The following is a 12,810-nucleotide window of genomic DNA, read 5'->3' on the forward strand; positions in this document are numbered from 1 at the left end:
CTCAGTATAGTAATATTATTCAAATTATAACAACTATAACATAAATTTTTTTTAAATAATTTAACTGATTTAATCATACTTAATTTATCTATTGGTATCTACACAAATAGTTGATAATTTCCCTACATATAAACAGTAGAAGATTGCATAGACGGTATACTGTATGTACTATGTATATTAATATTCGAACAATCAAGATATTATGTGATATTCAATGTTGTAAGTATACATTTTTGAATTATGAAATCCATTTGGAAAGTCACTTTTACCTAAATGATAAAATAAAATAAAAAATTGTTTATTAATAATATCTTCATAATGTATTATTTACTTATAAAAAATACATTTTATTGACTATTTATTATTAAATAGTCATTAATTAACTCATTATTCACTATTTAGAATTGAATTATTTAACTTTTATTATTATTTAAGCGTATAATATTAATACGTAAAGATCTTATAGGTATTTAGTTATTTACATTATGTGATAAGACTTTCTATTTGAATTTGTTTTGACAATGATGAAAATGTAGATAAATCCAAATAATATTCATCACCAGTTAATGCTCCATGTATGTTCATTGTTCATGCACATCAAACGGTAAACTAATTGTAATTGGATCATATTTATGGAACATAAATGATAAAATATAATTTAAATAGTATGTTATAGTATTATTTAACATAATATACCTTATATAGTTGTTTATACTTACATTTTATGACTAGACTTTTTTTATAACAGTCGGTAACTAGTCCATACTTCTTGATGACCCGTGGTATTGAAAGTTATCAATTGATTAAACTTGTTAGTTTTATTACAGTACTTTATTTATTAATAAATCAAAATACTACAGTTTTCAATTTGCATACATATTATTGAAAAATATTTTTTCTAGTTTAGGCTAGTTGTTGTTCGAGCAATGAAATAATGTACGTTAATATGTATGTCACTGTTAAATATTATCAAATAAACATTTTTCTCGCTTTATATCTTGTTTGATACTTGCATTGATAAGTACACATTACACCTTCTTTGTTGGTAATTTAACGTTTAAATAAAATACTTTCTTAAAAATGGAAGTTTTTGAAGACATGGGTGCATTATATCGCGAATGTCTTGAAAATAATAAGGATCACATTTTAATTGCTTGGTTTAACTGGTTTAAGATCTACTTAATTGAACTTGACATTCCCTCAAATTGAATAGTAAAGACTCTTCATGCAATTTATTAATTGATAAACTTGAAATAATTTTAATATATGTAGGTAGGTACCTTGTATTTATTTATTTTTTATTGTGGTACTGAATGCCGGATACGCCAAACTGTTTTCTGTAAACATGTTGGCGACAAATCTATACCTACGTAATATCATTACAATGTATTTATTATACTATAATACTGATCACTGCATAAAGTTGAAACATTTAAATAATTGAATACAAAATATAAATTACTATTTATTATTTAATATTTTAGACTATTAATTTTTTTTTTTATAGTACCTATTTTTATTTTATATTACCTATTTAATATTTACTATAGTATAATAATAATAATGACATGTGAATCAGTGATAAGTGATAAGACAGTATACCAAGAATAAATAACAAGTGCTACATTATGTAACCATTGTAACCATGTTGGTAAATTGTAAAATGTTAGGTTAGGCTGTGCATGCAGCTGCGGGCTGCAAGTTTGATGTTGTTCACTCGACTTGTCCTGGTGGGAGTGGAGATTAGATTGGATAGAAGGTGCCAATGTCCAATTGATATGACCATTGTACTATTTGTACTTATTACTAATTGTTATTATAGTTATTACTTATTATCAATTATGACTGTTTGGGTATCGTTAAATTGAGATATAGGTAATCTCATTTTAACTTCTGGTTATAATTGACCATGTGGTCTTGGGGAAAAAGTGTAAGTTATCGCAGCACTATAATAAAAAAATTCCTAACTATGTTATACAGGGGAGGAATACGGGTCTAGGGAACATATTAAGGGGGGTCATACAAGGGGAAAAATATTATAATCATACCAAAAAGGGAAAAAAAAACGGGTCACCAGCAGTGTTCGGTCGTCCAGTCGCCGCAGCTGTCAGCACATACCGACACCGTCAAAGCGCCGCTGCCGCCTCCAATCCGGCACACACACACCAGCAGGAACAATTTCTGAAATGATTAACTGGATAACAAACATTGTCATGGGGGAAACATAAAAATAATGGTAAGTTAATATTTACCTTGGTAGTATAACATTTTTCACATAATATAATAGGATAACAGTATTTTTTTTTTGTACCAAAAGTAAATAATTAATAATATGACCATCATTAAGTTCACAATATAATAAAATATCTCTCTAGGAGAATAACATCGTCATATTTTGAATAAAATATTTAAAAAAACTTGAGAGGTTTGGGGAGTAATAATATTAAGGATTTTAGGAGATTGAATTAAAATGTGTCTGCGTTACAGGAGAATAATAGTTTTGAAGATGAAAGTGGATGATAAATGTTGCCATGCCATGAGGAAATTTTTTCTTTTTTTTATACATGTTTTACCTATACTGATATTGCCATTTTTGCCATAGAAATTTATATTTTGATAATTTTGAGTTTGTAATATTGTTAAGGGACAGAGAGAAGAAAAAAAAAGTATTTATTAGTTATAAGGGGGATTTTAGGACTAAGTCCTGTCACGGTCGCCATATGTGAGATTACGGGCTTTTAAGGTCCCAATAAACCACCCATGAGTAAAGGGGGAACACTTTACTCATGACCTGTGAGCCGCACCGCGTGATGACCCAAGGGCCAAGTCGGTGGAACTCACAGGCTTTGATACACGCAGTGACGAATGAACGCCAAAGATTCATTTATAAGGGGAGACAAAAAATATAACATAATAAATAGTGATAAAGCACTAATAAATAAAGAAAACATGAGGTTTTAGGGTAATGATGGGGAATATATTTTACATAGTATAATAGTTAATAAATTTATAAATTGGAGGTGGCTCTCGCACACAGAATTACCATGGGGAATATAATAATTTGGTATACAGTTTAGTATATAATTTGGCATACACAGTTTTAGTATATAATTTGGCATACACAGTTTTAGTATATAATTTGGCATACACAGTTTTAGTATATAATTTGGCACGTGACAAACATTAGGAAATATAGATATAGGGACGAAACGAAACCACGGATCGGCCCACGAGGTTCGGCGGAATACTAATATATATATATTGTTCACCGAGTTACCTCGCCAACCATTGGGTTACCGCCCTGCATATCGCTAGGGACGGTAATCGGAATGAGAGGAGCGATAGGACGCATGTCTAACAAATATCGTATATATTATTATAAGGTGACAAGGGTTTTGGGGGGAATGGTGTGATACATATTACGCGTTGAAGTGATGACTTGAGCTGAGTGGCTGGTTGACGATGTTGGTCAGGTATTAGTGACCGACGGCTGTGATGAGCTGGCCTGTTGACCATCGACACGCACGTGGTCGACATGGCCCATCGGCGTCGGGCACTGGAACGACGGCAGCTTCAACCGACATCGGGCCCGTGGTTTTGCTTAGCCCATCATAACAGGCGTTGACAGCGTTGGACAATAATGAAAAAATCAATAGACTGGTCGTGGACACGAGGTTGCGTAACACGAGAGAACGAGAACCGGCGCGTCTTGACAGAGACGTGGTGTCCAGGAGACGTTGGTGAGAAGAAGAAAAAAAAATGGTGTCGAACGGTGTCCGGTCGCTGGCCGCTGTTGTCGCAAATGATGTCGCAGTGGGAAAAATCAGGGTAGGCGTATTGCGGGACTTTTACAATATATAGATTAATTGAGATAATTGTACTGCGGCGAGCGCACCGACGGACGCGACAGAGGCGCCAACGGCAGCCGATGGCGGCATGCTGTGGTGACTACGGTGAACACTGCTGCAGGCGGGGAGGTCGGGGATCATTTATTACATAACATAGTGGTAATCGCGGGCGCGCTATTAATACTGGGATGGTCACGGACCGACAGGTGTGCTCATTTTATATTGTAGGTAATAGGTGTACCCATTGGTTTCGTATAATAATAGGGCCTAAAATTCTGTGACGTTACAAGTTAAAAAAATAATTGAGAGTTTATTAAATGGTAGTTAAACCATAATTTTTGTGATTTTGAGAAATATTGATATAAATGGATAATTGAGTTTTAAAAAGAAGAAATAAATAAGTGAATAAATATTTGAAATAAATGTGCGCACATACATATATAAGTTGAATTAAAAGAGAAATACTAAAGAGTAAAATTGAATAAAGGGTAATTGAGAAAAGATATATAATAGAGTAGCTTAGGGGCCCTAGAATAAGCATTATATTAAATAATTAGTGAGAAATAAATCATAGTGAATATTGGAGTATTGGGTAATAAATATTATAGTTACTATTACTAGGTAATTAAATTAAGAATTTCAAAATAAATATTTTGAACAGTTATAAAATTAATAATCAATAGTGGTTATTAAAGAAATAGTGATATAATAGTTAGCGAAATTAGAATACAACTTAGGTATTTAAATTTTAGGTACATAAAATAAATAAATAATTTTATTTAAATAATTTTACTAAATGAATAAAATATACATTGACGAATAAAAATTTGGGAGATACGTCAGAGAATCCGACAGGGAATTTAACGGAAATAAATAACGATAGTACTGCGGACATAGGCGTACAGGTAGGAGAGGCAAGCGGTGCTAGCATAGTAGCTGCCGAAACAAATATAGTAAAAATCGAAGAGTTAATCGATTTGAATAAAACAATTGAATACCCGAGTCCACAATATTCTGACCAAGATAGGTATTTAAGAACAGCTAAGGGAATAGCTTGGGTAGATTTAATTGAAACACCGAGTAGTTTACCTAGAAGAGGAGGAACTCGATCTGATCCGGGGGTAGTACACACGGAATTAGTCGCAGAAAAACGACCCAGAAAAGTTAGTAACGCTACACTAGAAATGGAATTCGATAAAGCTACGTCCCTTATACCGATATGTACGGGCGCGAATAATGTCGCGGAATTTATTAATACGTGTGATATTGTTGTAAAAGCAGTAGATAAGGATAAATTAGATTTGTTAGTTAAAGTAATAAATTCGAAGTTAGCCGGAAATGCTTTAGAAGCATGTAAATACCGCGAGACTAGTACATGGAATAGTATAAAGTCAATTTGAAAGGGAGCTTTTGAACATAAGTCATCTGAGAGGACACTGGCTTTAGGGTTACACTTTGCGCGTATGAAAGAAAACGAATGCGTCGCGGAGTACGCGAGTCGAATCGAAGAAATCTATTATAAATTATGTACAATTGCAACAGAGAAATTAAATGAAGCCGAAGCCAAAATCTATAAAAGTCAACTTAAAAATCAGGCATTAATAATTTTTGTTAACGGGTTACCGAAACATTTAAATCTTGCACTAAAAGCTAGGGATCCAAAAACTTTAGAGGATGCTATGCAGGTAGCGAAAGACGAAGAAACCGAATATAACGCTAATTTAGATGTAGAAAAATTACGGAAAAACTTGGAAAGACAAGATTTAAACGGGGGAAATGTACTTGAAAATAAGTTTAGGAAACAAGAAAATGATAATAATAGTAACAAACAAAATTTTAATCACGGAAATAATAGATACAATAATTATAACAACGGGTTTAACGACTCTAATAGGCGAACTAATAATAACGTATATAATAATGCATTCGATAAAAATTTTAATCGGAACGGATATAATAACGGAAGACAAAACCAGAGCAATTTTAATCAGCGTAATAATAATCAAAACAGGATATCGCCAAATAACGCAGGATGCTATATCTGTGGCGGCACAAATCATTTCGCACGAGACTGTAGGCAGGCAGGTCAAAATCTGAGACAAAACATTAATATGAATAGACAACAAATTCCAAATTTCAATCCGCGTAGAAACAACAATAGTAATAATAACGTAGTGGAACCACTGAGTTGCACCTATTGCAATAAAAGAGGACACGAAATTTCGAGTTGTTACACAAAACAGCGAAACGATAGGAATAACGCAAATTCGTCGGGAAACGCTCAGATGCCAACCTCGAGTGGGGTGAGATTGGTACATCAAATAATCGATTCAGAACCCTCACAGAGCGATGCTTACGCATTTCAACAGCTATAATTCAAAATCATATAATGTTACAATCACCTAGTTTTAATACAGAAAACGTTCAATTACTATTAGACACGGGTAGCGATTTAAATTTAATAAAAATAAATAAATTAGCTAATAACACGATAATAAATGAAAATGAAAAAATTTATCTAAAAGGCATAAACGAAAAAATAGTTCCTACAATTGGACGTACAATAATTACATTAATAATAGATAAAAACGAATTTAAAACTGACTTTTTTGAAGTAGATAAACAGTTTCCGGTCGATAAGGACGGAATACTAGGACAGAAATTTCTGATAGAAAATAACGCTATAATCGATATCGCAAATAGTACATTAACAATAAAAGATAAAAATGACTTTAACGAAAATAAAATATGTTTCACATTAAAACCGCGAACGGAAACGGTGGTTTGCATACCGATTGCAGATCCCGATATGGAAAATAAAAATATTTTAATAAATAAACAACAATTATCAGAGGATGTATATTGCGCAAATATATATAATACGGTTAAAAATGGCAAGATTACAGTTAGTGTATTAAACATATCAGAAGTAGCACAGGAAGTGAAATTAGCGCAGATTAATAAAATATCATATGAATATGACGTGGATACAGATAATCACGAAATAAAAAATATAGTTCATGATAATGCACGCGTAGATAAAATAAAAAGTCTTATTAGGAGTGACCATTTAAATACGGAAGAACGCGAAACGATAATAAAAATTTGTGAGCAATATGCCGACATATTTTATTTAGAGAACGATTATTTAACTATGACAACAGCGGCAGAACACGTAATTAAATTACCTGTTGACCAAGCCCCAGTTCATCGAAAACCATATAGGCTACCGCATGCGCAGTTACCTATAATTGAGGCAGAACTTGCGAAAATGGAAGAAAACGATATCATAGAACGGAGTATGAGTCCGTTTAACGCACCACTCTTATTAGTGAAAAAGAAGGCAGACGCGTCAGGGAAGGAAAAGTTTCGAGTAGTTATAGATTTCAGGGCATTAAATAATGTTACCTTAAACGAATTCCACCCTTTACCGAATATCACAGAGATTCTAGACCAACTAGGTCAATGTCAGCTTTTCACTCTACTCGACCTTCGAGCGGGATACCATCAGGTACCTTTAGCAAAAGATTCTAGAGAGCTTACGGCCTTTTCAACAGGTCAAGGTCATTACCATTTTAAGCGATTAGTGATGGGATTGGCGTCAGCACCCAGTACGTTCGCACGTATGATGGCAAACGTTTTATCAGGACTAATTGGAGTAAAGTGTTTAGTTTATTTAGATGACATAATAATATACGCGAAAAACTTAAGTGACCATAACAATAAATTAATTAGCGTATTCGAAAGATTACGTATACATAATCTAAAAATAGAACCAGACAAATGTGAATTTCTAAAACGAGAATGCCTGTTCCTAGGACATATAATTTCGGAACATGGAATTAAACCAGACCCAAAGAAAGTTACTGCAGTTCTAGATTTTCCAATACCAAAGAATGTAAAACAAATAAAAAGTTTTCTAGGACTTAGTGGATATTACCGGAAGTTTATAGAAAATTATAGTTCGATAGCTAGACCGATGACTAGGTTGTTAAAGAAAGATGTAAAGTTCGATTGGGACGATGATTGTCAACAAGCGTTTGATAAATTAAAAACATTACTTTGTTCAGAACCAATTTTGCAATACCCAGATTTTACGAAAGAATTTATACTTACGACCGACGCGAGTGGGAAAGCGCTAGGAGCAATATTATCACAAGGAAAGATAGGGAGCGATCTACCTATATCATACGCGTCTAGGACGTTGAGTCAGTCGGAAGCGAATTATTCAACAACGGAATTAGAATGTTTAGCAATTATATTTGGGGTTAAACATTTCAGACCATATCTCTACGGTAGAAAGTTCACGATTCTTACAAATCATCGACCATTATCTTGGTTGTTTAACTTAAAAGATCCTCTATCTAAATTAGCAAGGTGGAGAATCGAATTGGAACAATATACATATGAAATTAGGTATAAACCAGGTGTACAAAACGCGAATGTAGACGCGTTAAGTCGGAAATATAGTGTCAGAAATAGAAAAGTATTATAATTTTAGGTCAGGAATAAATTACGAACTAAAACAAAGATTCGGAAAGGATAAAACGCTAAAATCGAATAAGGATATCGGGGGCGTTGTAAAATAACGGACGAGAGATATATAATATTTTTGATAACGAAAAGTAAACAAAAGCAATTAGCGACGTATGAAAATATGCATCTAGCATTATTGAATTTAAAATATTTCTGCGAAAAACATTCATTAACTAAGTTAGCTATGAACCAGATAGGGCGGAAAGACGGTTTAGATTGGGCAAAAGTTCGATCTATGATACGATATGTATTTCGTAACACAAACATCGAGATAATAATCTGTACTAAATTAGAATACAGTAAGGAAGAAAAATTAGTTATTTTTAAACAATTTCACGATTCTTTACTAGGAGGTCACGCAGGAATACATAGAACATATAAAAAAATTAAACGGCAATTTAACTGGCCAAATTTAAAACAGGAAATAAAAGATTACATAAAAGGTTGTGCTTCATGTCAGGCGAATAAAACTACTAACAAACATCATAGAAGTCCCATGGTAATCACTACGACAAGTTCTAAACCATTCGAAAAATTATTTATGGACATTGTAGGACCATTAATAGAAACTGAGTCAGGTTTCAAGTACATACTTACTTTTCAAGACGATTTGACAAAATATTCGTTGGGAGTCCCGTTACATGACCACACGGCGAATACGGTAGCGAAAGAATTTGTTACTAAGTTCGTATGCGTGCATGGAATACCTCAAACGATTTTAACAAATCAGGGCACTGATTTTCTTAGCAAAATCTTTTCCGAAGTATGTAAATTACTAGAGATTAACAAAATAAATACAAGTCCTTATCATCCACAAACCAACGGTAGTTTAGAAAGGTCACATAGAACTTTAGCCGAATATCTAAGACATTACGTAGATAAAGATTTAAATAATTGGGATCAGTTACTGCCTTACGCACTATTCGTATATAACTCGACAGAACACACCGCAACTAATTACCAACCGTATACGTTGTTATATGGAAGAGATTTAGATATACCAGTAAAATTAAAATGTAATCCAGAACCTAGGTATAATTATGACGATTATGTATTCGATCTAAAATAGAAAATGCAAGAGTCGCATAAAATCGCGAGAGAAAGGTTAATACAAAAGAAAAGAAAATCTAAAAATCATTATGATAAAAAGGTTCACAGTGAGGACTTAAGGATAAAAGATCTAATATTACTTAAAGATAAAACCCAAAAGAATAAATTAAGCGCGTTATGGAAAGGACCATATGAAATTCTAGAAGTACTAGATAGTGAAAACGTGGTAATAGCACGAGGTAGACAGCGGGTCACCGTGCATAAGAACGATGTAAAGAAATACTATGAGACCATGGTATAAAGTAAATAAAAAAAAAAAGGATAATTAAATATTGTATAAAGAAAAAGTAATAGACATAAGTAATAATAGAGTAGTACGCAATTAGCGAAATTAGATATAGATATAAGTAGTAAATAAGTGAAGAAATGGAATAATAATAAAAAGAAGATATTTGCATAAGTAAATAGGTATAAACCCAAAATAGTAATAAGAAAATGTACTATTATAGATTAATGATCGTAATGGCAGCCCACGGGGACTCAGACATTCCGGACGAGTCAAGTGTGCAAACTAAAATATATTATAAATACACGGCGGGTAACGTAGTTATCAAAAACGTGACGGAAACTCAACATAATGATATATTAATACCTTATATGTATGGACGGAGGTGTAACTTAAACAAATTGCGAATTAAGTGTACTACGTCAAGTGGCGATGATATGGAAGTAGGAGTAAGAGATCACCCAAGAATGATGGTGCTAGAAAGGAAGTGTGTATTGGTTATAATGAGTTTAGATGGTAAAGAGGATACGACCGTTATTGCTAATAACCTTTACTTAGTGCACCACATATTGGATTTGGAACCGGTAATGGAAATACAGACTACGGAAGCAACAGAAGTGGCACAAGGGGGAACTGAAGTGAAGAAGAGATCCCTACCTGATAGTTTGAACTCTACCACCGCTACGAATAATATGAATGAAACAGCAAGGACAGAATCAATCATCAATTCGACATTATCAATAGCTGAAGCAACGAGATCAGTTAATGGAACGAGTTTGGTTAAGCAAGACAACGCGACGACCACTACTATGACGACACGAACGGATAATGCCACTAAACTTACGACCGATAATCCACCCACAACTAGAGTAAAGAGGGCGACCACGCAATATACGCCAAGTTTTATGATCAAGGTACCACAAAGAACCACGGACGCTGGACAGAACAGTCACAAACATACTAAATTTTACGACGCATCTGATGATGAAATAATTAATAAATTGAATATGGACGACAACGGTATCAATAACACGAATAGTATATTCGAAACTGTGTATACAGAGAAGGAAAAGAGTGATAAAAAGGCAAAAACTAATGGGAATATAAATCTTTTAAACTACATGGTCTACGTTTTAACTGGATCATTGTCAATGATGACTATATTATTAGCCCTTTTTATTAAATGTAATTATAGATGTGTACATAAAAGTAGGTACAGATATATGGTACAAACGCTAAGTGAAGGTCAGGAAATGAGACAAACAGAATGCTGAATAAAATATGAAAGTAACACGAAAGATAGTATAATATAAGAAATAAACTATAAGTTAATCACGTAGATAAATAAATTAATAAAGGAAGTAGAATTAGTAAATATTGATAGAGATGTACAATAGGTACGCTGTAGAAAGTAATTGATTAAGTAGGAAAAAAAAAAGTAATAAAGTAAATAAATGAATAAATAATAATGGCGGGAATATAGGAATTAATTAAGTTACTAAATATAAGGTATATGTATACTAACATGTACTAATAAGTATATTATTACGTAGGTTAACACTAGTGACAATGAGTTAAGGACAACTTCCGTATACCATCGAAGAATTTAAAAATCAAACAACAATGTTTTGCGAAAATCGAGGGGTAGTTAGAATCGAAGGGGCTATGTGGGAGTTCGTAACATATGTACCATTAGAAAATTACGATGCTAGGCATGATAAACTATATAATGAAATTATGTCAATGACCAGCCATTGCAAGGATAAGCTGATGGAATATGAAATCTGTTCACGGTTTGATAATATATTGAAAACGATGTTCCAAGAAATCTCTATACAACGAGAGCAAATGTATGAATCTATAGGCAGATATGTGTCCGATAGCAAGGGTGAGTCGACTACGAAAGGTCATAGGGCTAAGCGAGGTTTAGTAAACTTTATAGGATCGGCTATGAAAACGTTATTCGGAGTATGCGATGACGACTGTACGAAGGAAACAACCGAACACATAGGTCAGATAGAACATAGTAATGAGAATATGATCCATATACTTAAAAATCAAACGACAGTAGTAAAATCAGCCATAATAGGTGTAAGTACGGCTGCCGTCGAAATAAATAAATTATATGGGGAGTTGGAAGAAAAACAAGGGATGTTATATAAAAAGATTAGCGAATTAGCAAACAATACACACACACTAGAAACTCTGATTCTCACGAATAGAATACACAGTATTTTCACGGCATTACTAACACAATACGCATACGAAACCACCACGATCAGTGCGATTATAAACGCAGCTAGAACGGGGGTACTTCATCCGTCGCTTATAACGCCACGGGAACTTGCAAAACATCTAACTGAAATTAAGTTAGTTTTACCACTCAATTTTAATTTACCAATGGGTACAAAACCGAGCGAGATATATGAACTAAGCAAAATTACTAAAATGGCAGTTTTTTATAGCGGTAATCAAATAGTTTTTTTAATTAGAATACCTTTGATCACGGAAATAGAATTAACATTATACAGGATTTTACCTATACCACACCCGATAGAAACACAATTAAACGGAAATATAGATTATAAACACAGTATCATTCTAAAACCAGAATTCCAATACATCGGTATTACTAGAAATCGTAGGCAATACACCACGTTTACGGAAACGCAATTACTTCAATGTAAGGAAACCGAAGTTTTTACAATTTGTCCAGAATTTCAACCTATTCAACATGAGTCGGAAAACCAACCATGTGAAATAACGTTATTTAAAAATCCGGATACTCTACCAAGCTCATGCGAGGCAGGTATTATCATATTATCTAAAAATATATTTCATAAATTAAAATATGCAAATGCATGGATCTATACAACTAGTGGGGAAACCTTAACAATAACATGCCAAGGAAATAGAGAACCATATATAGTAAAGCTAAAACATCAGGGGCTAATCAAACTAAATCAAGACTATAGGGCATATGCAGAAGATATCATATTGAATCCAACGAGAGACATTAAATCTAAATACTACGTTAACTTTATACCACGAGTAGGGGAAGGAAAATTGGTAGCAACGCTTCCTAGGCAA

At 33.3% G+C, this 12,810-nt stretch overlaps 1 protein-coding gene across 1 annotated transcript; it reads left to right on the plus strand.

The window, feature by feature from the left end:
- The first annotated feature begins 11,304 nt into the window (after positions 1-11,304).
- On the plus strand, positions 11,305-12,608 carry LOC149054572 (uncharacterized). Its single transcript, XM_089229973.1, is given in 2 exon segments — positions 11,305-12,202; positions 12,205-12,608. Coding segments are annotated over 2 exon segments (963 nt in total). The 5' UTR covers positions 11,305-11,343; the 3' UTR covers positions 12,309-12,608.
- The last annotated feature ends 202 nt before the right edge of the window (positions 12,609-12,810 follow it).

This window comes from Diuraphis noxia, unplaced genomic scaffold, assembly GCF_037042655.1.
Source record: "Diuraphis noxia isolate RWA-SAM2 unplaced genomic scaffold, SU_Dnox_SAM2 contig0006, whole genome shotgun sequence".
NCBI lineage: Eukaryota > Metazoa > Arthropoda > Insecta > Hemiptera > Aphididae > Diuraphis > Diuraphis noxia.